Below are 13,812 nucleotides of genomic sequence, written 5' to 3' on the forward strand. Positions count from 1 at the left end.
GATGGAGCTGCGCTTGATGGAATCTTTTATTCGTTCGCACTGGTGAGTCAATTCCTCGATTCAACTGCACCTTGCTACTAGAACTAGAGCAGCACGACAACTTGTCTTGGACGAAGAGTACCTACCTAGGCAAGGTAGGTATTCAAGGCAGGTGTTGTATTATTCTCCACCCCTCCTCAGCATCGCGATCATCTGCCACCCAATTTTGGTCGTTGCTACCAACATGCTGATACTCAAAATAGAAGTTTAGCTGTCAACGACGGACTTGCCCGGGCCTCTCCCTTTCGACCCTAACAAGGACCAAAAACCGTCAACCCTTGCCTCGCTGCAATCGAGCAGCCCGTCTGGAAACAATTGGATTTGTTCCCTTTTTCATGGTCACTCCATCCCTAGGCTTACATTGTCATCATCATTTTCATTGAACGTAGTAGGATAGTCGAACCTTGCCAGTACTGCATCCCCGTAGCAAGACAGGAAATCATCTGCCGGATGCAAACCATTGTCCGGGGGCGCAGCATATACTGCGAGGCTATGTAGAGCCAAGTGAATTTTTACTCCCAGGAATGCGGTCATTTCATGCTCCAGAACGAGAATGTGATCCCTAATTGAAAGTCTCTCTTTGTTGGCCGTCATTCCCACCAAAATCATTGTTTTTTTATTAGCCCCAATGCCAGCCGAGGCAGTTGCGCATCTTTGTTTTTTTTTCTCTGTTTTCTTGATCTCTCCTAAACTTCTTTTCCACATGACAAGCTTCTTTGCCCCTTTTCTTTTTTTTCCCCTTTCTCCTGTTCTCTTCAACACTTTGCTTCAAGCGACCTTGTTGATACCAACCAAGGCAAGCAGCAGTACCATCTCTTCATTGTGAGAGTTGCGACCAAACAAGACCAACTCCGCCTTGCGTGGCGGTTTCGTGCTTAGCGACAATGCTTGCAAGCTTCCTAAGCCCTGCTGCTCGAGGCGCTGCGAAGAAGCCCAACCAGGACAAGCAAGACAAGCAGGACAAACAGGAGAAGACGAAAAAAAGCCCTCCAAAGCAGCTTGACATTGGCAAAAAGGCCACCCCAGATCGCTGGCGCCCCATGATTGGCGCCGGTGACAGCGAGTTCAAGCAGGTATGGGACATGTTCGACAAGATTCGCCACCAGGGCGACAATAGGATGGGGCTGGACGACATACTCGAAAAGTACTTTACGCCGCATGAGGCCTCGCTTTTCATCCCGGCCGACAGAGAAAGGAGCCCGGGCATCGCCTACATACAGCGCCAGGCCAGCCGTCGGTACCACAAGCTTGTCAAGACGGAGCGGTTTGCCGGCCTCAAGCAGGCTAGCTCTGCCGAGGTCTTGATCTCCAAGCTTACCATGCTCTACTTCGGGTTGCCCGTCGCTCCCTACACATTCGTCTCATTCGATGACAAGGTGCCCGGGAATGAGGACGATGATGGCATCGTCTATGACGAAGTTGAGCTGGTACACCCGGAACACCGGCCGCTCAAGTTTCTGAACAAGTACACGGAAAGGTCTTATGGCAAAGACATTAGTAGACGTAAGTGATGATCCAGAGTATTCTTGCCGGCCCCTTTCCCCTGATAAAATATGAGATACACAAATACTGATTGAGACGTTTATAACTTCAGGCCCCGATCCTTTGTATGTGATGTTCTACAGCGGCCTAAGCGAGCTGCAGTGGGCTGGACACATTCCATACGAGATCCCTTCCTTCGGCCAACTTTTGAACATGGCATCTACAGGCGGCCCGGTCTCAACAACCAAAAATCCGGGACTCCGCGGTGGAGCTGGAAGCCAAGCTGAGCTTCGTGGAGGCAAACTGCCGAGGACTCCATCTGAGGACGGCTACACCTGGCGCATGTACGGCTATCAAGGCCAAATTGTCATTGGCGAAAGGCTGGTAGAGTTCCAAAGCGCCGTCGATCGCCTGCTCGGCTTCACCGTACGCGGAGAATGCATGGCAACCCTGCACCACTTCAACAAAAAGACGGGGAAGCCCGAGCTGTCCTTTGATTTCAAGACGGGATCTAAAAATGAGAGAGCGGCATTTGAGTTCATTCAGAAGACGCCGGATCCAGACGAGAAAAAATGTGCCTTCTTCTTGACGAGGCCGCATGAGCAGGCCCCAGAAATCAACAACTTGTTTCCTGGCAAGGACAACAAGCACATCGTCAAGGTCAGGGCAGCGGGCAAGGCTCAACTGAACTGCGCGTACATCTATCTGCCTCACTTCGACAGGGACCATATTGGCGCCAACGACTATGACAGCATCTTTGTCGCTGCCGCCCGCATCCTGTTTGCTCCGTTGAACGAGACCGAGAACCCTCCTGCGATCCTACCCTCAGTTGTCGGCTTCACCTTTGGAGGGGATCATGAGACCCCCTACAAACTCAGCTTCGGCGGCTTGAACATTTCGCACTTTCTCGTGACGGCCCTCCGCAAGCGAGCCAAGGAGGGCAACAACAGGGACCTCATCATGACCAGAGGCCCTTCTCTATTCGATGGGGAAATGGGACTCTTCATGCCGGGTCTCACCTATGATGACAGCCCAGCCAAAGACAGCACAGCCAAGGGTGTGGAAACCTCGGCGGAATGGAAGCTTAGTGCATACAACAGCATAAGTCCCGATGGCGAACCGGCCGCCCAGGTGTTGAGGAACCACATGTGGACCAGGTTCTCGCCGCGCGAGCTCAAGGACATCCATCACGTCGAGATCTGGACTCCCGGCGAGGCCATCATGGACCCCAAGGTCTTCCCCAAGAGCCTCATGATCAACGTCCTGCATGGCGCCGACAAGGTGGCGGATACTGCTCTGAACCAGCTCCTGAAGCATGTCGTCGAGGAGAGCCGCGGCGACCAGGTCTTCTTCTCTGCCAAGCCTGCCTACCAGTCGGGCCACAAGGTCATCCTGCTGAACAAAGATGGAAAGTGGACCCGGCCCGAGGCCACTGGAAGCTACGAGCACCCACAGTGCTTTTCCCTCCAGGGCGACATGGACGTCGAGACGTTTCGGCAAAACGTCACGCGGTCGATTGTCTCTGACTTTGACAACAAGTACAAAGACGGTGCAATCTACATCCAGCAGAGTGAAAAGGTCTGGGACAAGTACGACGACATGCCCGCGGACGAACAGAAATTCATACGGCAAGGCGCAAAAGTCGCCGGTCTCAGCAAAGCAGCGTTTATGGCACAGCTGAGAGCCATGATGGAGGCCGGACGAAACAACTACGTCGTGCACCCCCACACCACCGAAGGCCAGTGGGAGGTCATCAAGCGCTTCATAGTCTCCCGAGAGATATATGTCCACATGATACCTCGCTGGTCTGTCCCTGAAAGTCAGCCCACCGAGCTGTTTCGCTGCTTCATGCCGCTCAACGAAGAAGCCCAGAAGGAGGCTGCAGTCCACATCCTCGGCCAAGGCAATGGGAAAGCCAACGACCCCAGCGACGCCCAAACCTCCGACTCTGATGACTTGATGGAGATCAGTTCTACCGGGCCCCTTAATGAATCCGGCTTGGATCCGAATCGTGCTCCTGGTGCTCAACAGTATCCGAAAAGTCAAAAGCCCGCATCAGGTCCCGAGGAAATCTTGTTTGGGAGGAGTGCCAGTCAGAACACCAGCCAGAGCATCGTGCAGAGCAACACGCAGTACAACACCCAGAAGCGTCTCGCAAAGACGACTGCCAAGGGCGCTGCACTCGGTGGCAAAGTCGTCCCCTTTGGGCCACCCGCAATCCAGGGAAAGTGGCCACTCACAGATGCCGAAAGGGTCAAGTTCCTCCGCGAGCAAACCTACGGCAATCCCATCTCCATCTATGATGGCGGTCGGCCGCACGTGCCGATCAACGCGCCGCCGATCGAAACTTTCCTCCGCGGCGGCGCCGGTCTCCCATCTGTCAGCATCGCCATGATGACGCTCACCGAGCAGCGGCACCTCCAAGAGCAGTACCTGCAGATGCGCAACCTGGCGCTCGAGCGGACGATGCCCTGTCCGTACAGGTCATGCGGGTACTCCTTCAGCGTGGACAAGCTCGACGACATGCGTGCTCACATTGAGGCGTCGCATCTTTGGGACAGCTGCAACTTTTGCGAGGAGCGTCTCTACAAGTACTGGGGCAGGGAGAAGCGGCTACACCACTACAACACGAAACACAGCAATATGCTGTCGTCGACGGACGCGGGCGCGTCCCTTGCCCTGACGCTAGGAGAGAAGCAGCCAGCCCAGCACGATAAAGGCAAGAAGGCAGTAAGCTTCGAAGCGCCCAAGAATCCTACCATCACGGTCACGAAGCCTACTAAGGCCCCGGCCACCAAGCCCAAGCCAACACGAGGTCCAGGCGCAACACCGAAGAAGCTGGCTGTCCCAGGCAAGGTGCAGCGTCAGACGGGCCAGTCCCTCGAGCCCACTACAAAGACTGTCATTTCTTCAGGCAGCAAACGCAAGGGCACCGGCGCCCCCAAGAATAAGGGCGATGGCGAGTCCGTTGATGATGGCATCGTGGATGACGGCTATGACGAGGAGCGTGACGAGGAGTATGAAGACGAGGAGGATGAGGAGTCTGAAGAAGAGTATGAGGAGGACGATGACGAGGACTATACTGAAAAGCCGAGGACGCCCAAGCCGGGGCGTAACAATGCTAGTCGTACAGCGGGTCAAGACACTACACCGACATCTTCAGCCAAGAGAAAGAGAGCCAAGACCAAGCAAAAGACTGGCGAGAAGGATTCGAAATACCGCGACAGTGGTGACATGGACGATGGCGACGACGACCTCGTAGTACAGTCGGGCACCCAACAACCTGGATCGTCTCGTGGCAAGAAGCAAAAGGTGTCACACCATAATCCCGGACCCAAAGACGCCGAATGGATAGACAGCGGCAACTCGGACGACAACTCCGACAACTCCATCCCATCTGAAGACGACGAGCCCGGCCGCTTGGGCGCGGCCAAGCGGCGCGAGGACTACCGCCTCCGTGCGGAAAACGACCCCAGTTGGAGGCCGCGCAAGGGATCCCACGCCAATGACGACGACGACCCGGAGCTGGAGGCGTCGGCGGTGCCCGAGGGCGAGGACTCCGTCCTGGCCGACATCCAGGGCCAACCCGAAGCCGGGTCCTCGGCGAAGAAACGCAGCCCTCTTGCCGATCCGTCCTACCGGCTCCCCAAGGGCGCGCTCGGCGAGGATGACGACCCGGCGCTGATCAGGTCTGCAGTGCCCGAGCCGGGCCTGCCTGGGATTCTGCTGGAAACCCCGGGCTCGAAGCGCAAGCTGCCCGCGGCCGGCGCCAGGAGCGCGGGTGCTTTCCCGGGTGGCGCAAATATTGAGATTGGTTTGCAGGACACGACTGGCAAGGAGGCCGAGCCAGCGCGCAAGAAGGCGCGCAAGACGCCGGCTCCCAAAAAGACGGCCGCCTCGCCCAAGAAAACGCCGGCACCAGCAAAGGCCGCACCCGCAGCCAAGACTACTGCAAACAAAACTGCCGCGGAGGATGCTGCCACGAGACAGTCGGCTCTCTTCTCGACAAGCCTATTCACAATACCCGCTGCCAAATCACCTGCTGCCAAATCACCTGCTGCCAAATCACCTGCTGCCAAAACACCCACTGCTCGACCCAAGCCTACCCCAGCCAAGCGCAAGCCTGTTGCCCAGGGTGAGCCTGTGAGAAGGTCAACTCGTACTGTTAGCAAGGAGCTCCAGTGAGGCACCTGTTTTTTTCTTTTGTCTGTCTTGATTATTGAAGCTGTCATTTCTTTCCTTTTGTTGCTGGTTCTATTTTGTTTATTTGCTTTGTGTACTGTTAGTCTGCTTTTGCATTTTAATGCGCCTCCCGCACGCAGTTTTGCTCGACAACAATGAGCCCAATGATGCCAGCGTCATCAAACCTGGCCTGTTTCCTTTGTCTTGTCAATGTCTTTTTAGCAGTAGTTACGTAATTTCCGGCCTCGAGCCGTTGTTTAGGGCTATTTCAAAGCTTGCGCAGTGGCCAAGACTCCAAAAGCTGTTCTCGTATAATCTGGGAATAGACGTTGTGAAGGTAAACATCGCCGTGGCTTCGTGTCTTGAGATGAAAAATCTCGGGCCAGACACTATTTCTAGACCATCAATTTGAGCCTTGATTGATCCGGAGAATTTTGCACATGTCCGTTTGTATTTTGAATGCTTGACTTGCTCCCGATGTTCCGGGCTGGCGGTAACTTCAAGAGAAGTTAGGCTCAGTGTCTGTTGTTAACCTCAAGCCAAGAATGAGGGGAAACCATCAGCACCGATGATTCCTTATGAGTAGACCAGGAATAGACTCATGCCACATGTTTCCGTAAATTATCATTCCACTTATCCAGATGAATGCCAACAATGCCAACTTGCTTTACGGGTGGCCCGATATGCCTGCTGATGACGCAAGTTGCACTGGAAGCTAGCTTTCTTGGTACGGGCCCGGGCGTCAAGAACACACGAGTTTTTGCAAGATCCAAGGCTTCGTTTTAAAGCTACCTACCGTTCTGCTCAACCTTGGGGGGAGCTTCGGTAGAGTGATTATTAAATCCACGGAATTTAGACCATGTTTAACGGGACGGCGGTTGACGATTTGCGGTCGCCGGCCTTAGTGTCTTACAAAGTGTAAAACAGCACGCCATACGGTCCAGCTGGCAGGCACTCGCTGCCTGCCGGGCGAACCGGGTCGCCACGGATGGGACTGGCGGCAACCCAATTTTAAGGACCCCCCCCCCCCCCCCCCCCCCCGAGCATCCGAGTAGCATAATGCGATTGAGGCAATGATGAGTAGCCCTGCATTCTAATACGATTAATAATAATAACCTTTATTTTTGGGGTCGAAACCGAAGGTAACGTACAAAGTAAAGTTACAAGGTAAAGTTTGACATAGGAACACCCCAAAACAACATTTGATCGATCGGACAAGCCACATGCTGAACTGCCTGCAACAAACAGATGGCGGGCATTGGCGACACTCAAAGTGGGCCGGGCCCCCCACCCGCCTTGCTCTCAACTCCAATCCCTGGCTACTGATTGGCCAATCCGGAGTAGATAGACGCGCACTCGAATTCAATTCTCACATGCGGGGAGCCGCTTTGCAGGGTGTTTTTAGCCCACTAGCCCCCGCCTTTTCAGGGGCGGACTTCACCGCTTTCGTGGTTGCGAAAAAAAAAAAAAAAAAAAAAACGTCTTTCTGAGCTGCATGCGCCTTGCATCGTAAGGAATGCAAGTCAATGAGTCGAGCGTGCCATTGTGCCTGGGAAGAGCTGGTCTTGTAGTGGGCAACTGACTTTCAGCGACAACTAAAAAAAGGAAAACTCTCTTTTTCAGGGTCTTTCAGGGTCCTGATAAAGCTTTTTGTCATATCAAAGCTTCTGGAAAAGGCCTCAGTTCCTACCCCTCTCCGGTATAGGTGGGGAAAGCGCGACTGAGTGGGCATACTATAGTAATACTTGGGTCGGAGACCCCCTCATTGACTCTCTCGCGTTCATATTAGAGATTGCCTTGGATGCTTGGAAGTGTATCACTGGATAAGGACTTGGTAACGTGCTCGGCCCGTCTTTTCCCAGCGGTGGAATTGCCGTTTGGAGCTACGCCTAGCATTTTCCAGCCGCACCTCGTCTCCGTCACATTTTGCTGAGACTGCATTGTCCCATCTGCAAAACGCGGATCCCAGACCATAGCGGGTTAGGACAGCGTCAGGCAACGCACAAACTTTTCCAGTATCTGGCGTTATCATGTACTCCGTACACCCAAGGCTCTATCTGGCCTGCTGCCCATGACCCCGTCGAGGCCTAATCCCATCTAATGTACAACAAGTAGCTGAATTTTTTTTTCTTTTTTTCGTCTGGTCCCGCAGGTGACGAGAAAGTGACAGGATCAACTGCGGGCCTTGTGGAGGCAACTGGCTCCGTTCCTATACGTCGCCTCCTCCATGTTCAATGGATGCTGCACGTCTTTGCGGGCGATTCGGTCTAGTCCAAGCAAAGCATGCAGAGACCTTGCCTCCTTCCCTTCCCTGTTGTTAAGACGGAATTTAAGGCTGCGGAGAAGGCGAGGACTGAGAAAAAAAAATCTTTTAAGCCCTACAAAAACAACCCCTCATCGCTCGTTCCTTCCCACATTTTCTTCACCGCTCTCACACAGTCTTCACTTGGATTTTTGAAGCCGAGACAACACTTTCGACTTCTCTCCCGACTTGGATTTCATCTAAACATACATCTCGATACAACCGAATACAGTTCGACTGAATTCACTCCCACCCACCTGATCATCCTGCGGCGTTGACAACGTTGCCTTCTAGCAAATTCGTCGGTACGTTGTTGTCTGCTCATCAATACCCCACCCGCATCAAAAACAAACATTCTACACCCCCACCTGTCTTCCTGCCGTTTTCGCTCGCACAAGGCCAATTTCCAACGGTCACGAACGGCTTCAACGACCACTTGTCTTGCCGGCTTTGCAAAGATAGATACGGTCCTTGACGAAGCTCGGTCGACCTAAAGCCATACTTGTTTTTGTCTTCTTGTCACCACCGTTCAACCTCACCTTATCCACCCCACGCCATCATCAGTCGCGTGCTCCTTGACACCAGCGCCAAGTCAAAGAAACAGTCATTGACAGTGTTCCTTGCCTTCTACAGAATCAAACTCCTACCAACTAGCAATGGATTTCGGAGGTGCTCAGAGCGGCGGTGCCGGTGGCCGCACCTGCTACACATGTAAGTAGTCTCACCTTGACGTCCGTCTTGCGATGGAGTCCAAGATGAAGAAATTACGTTGGCTTGCGTTTTCGCCCTTTTTTTGCCCATTTCGACGTTTACCATGCGCGACTCGTGTCCTGCGGTCAAAAAACAAAACAAAAACTTTGGCATCACCAAACGTTCCCGTTTGGGCGCTTCACCCAACCCCTGTTACCCACTTCCAGTCACCACGTTGAACTCTTGACCCTTCGAGTTCGGCTTTTTGTTATTTGGTGCTATTTGCTGTACTGCTTTCTTCAAAACTTTCACCTGCTGCGACACCCTTGCGACCTTGTTCAGTTTGCGAACTATCAGCCGGGACCATGATGTGTTTGCGGAGACGAATTTGTTTTTGAGCACGGTTCTAAACGAGCTGCAAATCCTTAGGCCTCTTCGCCTCGCATTCTTGTCACGTCTCCTGAGTTGTCGTTGTTGAGGGGAGAAGTCTGACAGAGTGAACGATTTAGGCGGGCAACCCAACCACCAGGTATGAAGACCATTGGGGCCCGAAACGGTGTCTAGTGGCCGGGAGCGAGACAGAGAGAAGATGTCGTTTGACCCTCTCGGAATGCTAACATAATTTTTCAGGCTCGCGACTGCCCTAACCGTGGCGCTGCCAAGTGGTGAGTTTTATCTCCCCGCCAATGCAACAAACAACAGCCAACTAACTGGCTCTCAACACTCTCAGCTACAACTGCGGTGGTGAGGGACACATCAGCCGTGCCTGCCCTGAGGAGCCTAAGGACCAGAAGATCTGCTACCGATGCAGTCAGCCTGGCCACATCTCCCGTGACTGCCCCTCCGGCGGTGCTGGTGGCGGCGGCGGCGGCGGTGGCGGCCAGTCCTCTGGTGCTGAGTGCTACAAGGCAAGTCTTGCTTCTTTCGCCGCTGCATCATCAACTCTTACTAGGCTTCTCAACTAACATTGACACAGTGTGGTGAGGTCGGTCACATCGCTCGCAACTGCTCGAAGGGCGGATACGGCGGCGGTGGCGGCGGCGGCTACAGCGGTGGTGGTGGCGGCTACGGCGGCGGCTACGGCGGCGGTGCCGGTGGCAAGACCTGCTACTCTTGCGGTGGTGTTGGCCACATGTCGCGTAAGTTTTTGTTTTGTCCCTGAGATGCCAGCGCTCATCCGCCCACTGCGCTTTTCGGACCATGGCTAATGCACCATTCATCCAGGCGACTGCGTGAACGGCAGCAAGTGCTACAACTGTGGCGAGACCGGCCACTTCTCGCGCGACTGCTCCAAGCGCTCGACCACTGGCGAGAAGATGTGCTACAAGTGCCAGCAGCCCGGACACGTCCAGGCTGAGTGCCCCAACAACTAAACCTCTTTTACCTCGAAAATGGCCGATGATGTAAACGCACGTACCCTGTGCGACCCGTCTTCTCATGACGAGCGAAGAGGATGGCCGGCTGCCTGGGGGCAGCCTGTCTGTTGAGAGTGCGGAGGAGAGAGTGAGGAAACGAAAACTCCTTTCTTGTGGGTGGCCACAGAGTGTGGCTCCACGTGGGTCGCGTTGGGTTGCTTGTTATTTGCACCATCTGGATACCCCCCAAAAATGATATGGGATTTTGCTGCGGTTTATTTATCATTTGTCCTTTGCTCTACCTTTCTACCTCGGCTCATGTTCTGCCATCTTTTACTACTGGATGGTTCTGACCATTCGACAAGGGGCGATGACAATAATTACGCGATGATTTATACGATGAAAACAGGGAATCAGGGAAGACGCAGTGTTACGATTGATTAAGGACGTCGAGAGCGGACTTGGCTTTTTGTCTCAGCAAAGTATTTTTTCATATGGTCTTGACGCGTGGATTTGCGATCAGGGAGTTCATGGACCGGCCGGCCTTTGAAAAACAAACTGGGTTTCTACAAAAGTCTTTGCGTCTTGTTTTGCCTCGCAGTCATTATTTGTTGCCATTTGGCTGTTGTAGCCGATGTCTTTTGATCTCGTGGTCTTTTTAAAAAGTGTTGATGTGTCGATGGACTGATGGAAACAACGTCGGGTCATGTACAAACTTGTTTCGGGCCATCTCCAAGGTACTTGCGGCATCCGCCCGGTATGATATTGTGTCGCAGGATGAGTTCAAGTGGAGATGCTTATGTCGTCGCGGCCAACCTTAAAAAGGCATACCTTCTACCTACGGACATGTCAAGAAAGATTTTTTAAAAAAAAACCTTGATATTTTCATCACATCTAGCATCAGTTTCTATATATTACAGACGAAATCAACACCAACTCATAGCTTATAACATGGCCTTGGGCATGTTCTTCATTGCCTGCCGCACACCAAGATCTCCAAGGACCTCCTCTGCACCACCCTGTAAATGAAAAGGTAAGAGTTAGTACGGATCCTTGTCACATAATTGGTACAGGAGAAATAAAAAGCAAACGTACCAGGATGGCATCAAACTTGTAGGTCCTGTTAAAGTTCTCGATGATGTAACCCATTCCGGTCTGGGTAAGACCCCTTCCGCCCCAAATCTGTACAGACTCGTCGGCGATCTCATGCGCCATGCGGGTGGCGCTCATCTTAAGCAAGCCAATCGGGCCACCAAGGTGCTTGGACTGCTCCGAGTAAGGCATGTGGCACATCTGGTATGTGATCGTCTCGAGCCAGCTCTGGTGGGACTCGACGAGGGCGATCATCTTGGCAAGTTTAAGCCTGATGACGGGCTGGTCGATCAGGCGCTTGCCAAAGACGAGACGCTGGTGAGCCCACTTCAGGCACTCCTCGACGATGGTCCTGCAGTAGCGTACTGTTCCGCAAGTCATGGTCCAGCGCTCGTGGTTGAAGTTGGACAGAATGACGTATATGCCCTTGTTCTCCTCGCCGAGGAGGTGTCCGACAGGGACCTTGACGTTGTCAAAGGTGACATAGGTTGTACCCGCGGTGCGCGAGTAGCTGGTCTTCATCTGTTGAGTCTCGACGCCCTCACCGCGCTCGATGATTAGCACCGACAGACCCTTGTCGGTCTGGACACCGGCGACAAAGTAGTCACAGAAGACACCTATAAAGACAGATTTAGGTTAGTCTTCCGGTTCAAAGGCAGTTTGCTTGATACAAGTTTTTAAATAGGCGGTACATACCGTTGGTGATCCACTTCTTGGTACCGTTCACAATGTAGTGCTTGCCATCGGCGGTTTTCTTGGCGGTGGTGCGCAGATTGGCGACGTCGGAGCCGGCAAAAGCCTCGGTGATGGCCAGGCAAATCTTCTTCTTGCCCGAAAAGACCTCGTCGGTGATCCTCTTCTTCAAGGGCTCGTCCTTGCAGAAGTTGAGCACGGCAGTCAAACCAATAACCATACCGGCCAGGTTGCCATCCTGGAAACCGCGGGCTGAGGGACGGGTCTGCTCCTGAACACAAATCAGGTCGTGGAAGTAGTCGAACTCCTTGCCGTCGACCGCACCGTCCAGCAGGTTCTGGCCGTGAAGGTGCTTGCCGGGGCCCATTCGCATGTGCAGGATGCCTGCCTTGCTCATGCGGTCAACAAGCTCCTGAGAAACATATTCGCCATCCTTCTCCCTGGCTTGGGCCTCTGGAGTGGTGTATATGTCGGTGAACTCGCGCATAGCGCGACGCAGGCGGTGGTGAGACTCCTTGTAGTAGGGCGACTTGAACTGAGGCGTGAGCCAGAGGGGCTCGGCGTAGGGGACCAGGGAAAGGTCGCCGGGCTTTGGGGTTATGACTGAGGGCTTCTCATTGACGATGGTGCCAATGGCAAGGTCCTTGTACTTCGTGAGGCTATTCAGGAGCAAAAAAATAGATCGTAAAGTCAGCTTGAGATCGTGAGACCAGGTTTAAAGAGCAGGATATCGCAGCTAACATACACTTCATGGCGATGCAGATTGTAGAAGTCGGTCGTCGCATCCGTACCGGCAGCCTGGCGCAGGACGGCCTCACCACCCGGGTGGGCGTCTAGGAAGTCAGAAACATCGTATACGACCGAATCAATGATGAACCAAACATCGTCCTCGGTGTTGTGCTTCTTGACCTCCTCGCGGGTGAAGGTCTTTGCGGAGGCCATTGCTGCGGCGCGGCTTAGGTTATAGCCGACGGTAGGGTAAAGGCGGTTTTAAATGTGCAGAAAGTATCTATACACAGATGCTAGACGGAACAATGTATGTGATGAATTGATCTGGCCTAATCAGATGAACCGTTGATGATGGTACAGGCTGAAATGAGGTTCGAACGTTGAAGACGGGAACACCAGCTTTCGGTCAAAGGAGTACCTTTAGTGTCGTCCAGCCGACCATCTGTATGCACAGGGTCTCGTCGGCTCATGATGTCAAGTACTAGTGGACGCAGTGCTAAAGCCGAGGTAGTAATCTAACGACGATGATTGGAGGACGGGAGCTGGGGGAGGGGTTATTCCAGGGGGCTTTCAGTTCAGCGCTGGCATGTGCCGAGGCCCTGGGTGGGGCAAACCTGGCGAGCCTGGACCTCTGGCATCCATCCGCCATGTTTTGGCCGTTCAACTGAAGCGACGTGCCGGTGTACATTCGCTCGAAATACCATATTGGGACACCACCTTGGTCCAAACGTGATTCTGGTTCTAGTTCTAGGTCTAGACTATACTATGATAATTGTGTGCGTCGATTGATCTGGTCTTTTGTATGCGTGATCTTATGCATCCTGGTTTTACTTCTAGAAAGTTGGTTCGTCAACCAAGTCTACTACTGGCATGGTGCACTCGTTGTAGCATTGGCATTGGCTTTCTGACATCTCAAAGTGCACCAGCCACCAGTAACGTTCGATCTCAAACATTTGACTGTCTTAAGTAACGGCGCTCAGATACCGCGCGGTTGGGAAGCCATAATGGCGACTCGAAAAGGGATCGAAAAGCAGTGTCAAGAATGACAGCGCACGTGGTTACACACGTCTGCGAGTAAGGTACTCCAAATACTATTACTATGCAAACCCAAAGGTGGGGTTTGGTGGGGAGTCGCGGATCGGAAATATCCTCCGCGCAAAGGAAATACCTACCTTAGCCTGCTTAGCTACAAACACAACCTATGTACTGTAGGAGTCCGCCTCATTTTGTTTGCCTCGTTGCCTCGTA

The 13,812-nt window shown here is 53.2% G+C and overlaps 3 protein-coding genes across 3 annotated transcripts; 2 read left to right on the forward strand and 1 right to left on the reverse strand.

The window, feature by feature from the left end:
• Positions 1-923: 923 nt before the first annotated feature.
• MGG_15234 (uncharacterized protein) lies at positions 924-5,868 on the forward strand (the record flags this gene model as incomplete). Its single annotated transcript, XM_003711734.1, has 2 exons — positions 924-1,542; positions 1,634-5,868. 2 exons carry the CDS (start codon positions 924-926, stop codon positions 5,704-5,706), a joined length of 4,692 nt encoding a protein of 1,563 aa, XP_003711782.1. The 3' UTR covers positions 5,707-5,868.
• A 2,296-nt stretch (positions 5,869-8,164) lies between these two features.
• MGG_05948 (zinc knuckle domain-containing protein) lies at positions 8,165-11,005 on the forward strand. Its single transcript, XM_003711735.1, has 7 exons — positions 8,165-8,310; positions 8,639-8,716; positions 9,205-9,224; positions 9,326-9,360; positions 9,426-9,603; positions 9,672-9,834; positions 9,920-11,005. Exons 2-7 carry the CDS (start codon positions 8,662-8,664, stop codon positions 10,066-10,068), a joined length of 600 nt encoding a protein of 199 aa, XP_003711783.1. The 5' UTR covers positions 8,165-8,310; positions 8,639-8,661; the 3' UTR covers positions 10,069-11,005.
• MGG_05949 (acyl-CoA dehydrogenase) lies at positions 10,995-12,777 on the reverse strand (the record flags this gene model as incomplete). The annotated part of the gene is made up of 4 exons (XM_003711736.1): positions 10,995-11,069; positions 11,146-11,759; positions 11,839-12,494; positions 12,581-12,777. The coding sequence occupies 4 exons, from the start codon at positions 12,775-12,777 to the stop codon at positions 10,995-10,997; spliced, it is 1,542 nt and encodes a 513-aa protein (XP_003711784.1).
• Positions 12,778-13,812: the final 1,035 nt, after the last annotated feature.

The sequence above is a fragment of the Pyricularia oryzae genome, chromosome 3 (genome assembly GCF_000002495.2).
Source record: "Pyricularia oryzae 70-15 chromosome 3, whole genome shotgun sequence".
In the NCBI taxonomy this organism is placed as follows: domain Eukaryota; kingdom Fungi; phylum Ascomycota; class Sordariomycetes; order Magnaporthales; family Pyriculariaceae; genus Pyricularia; species Pyricularia oryzae.

Excerpts from the sequence above, each read along its gene's own strand:
- MGG_05948 (XM_003711735.1), top strand. The coding sequence starts at position 8,662 with ATGGATTTCGGAGGTGCTCAGAGCGGCGGTGCCGGTGGCCGCACCTGC. Across the intron at positions 9,361-9,425 it reads AACCGTGGCGCTGCCAAGTG|CTACAACTGCGGTGGTGAGG; the intron begins GTGAGTTTTATC and ends CAACACTCTCAG. Across the intron at positions 9,835-9,919 it reads TGGTGTTGGCCACATGTCGC|GCGACTGCGTGAACGGCAGC; the intron begins GTAAGTTTTTGT and ends CCATTCATCCAG.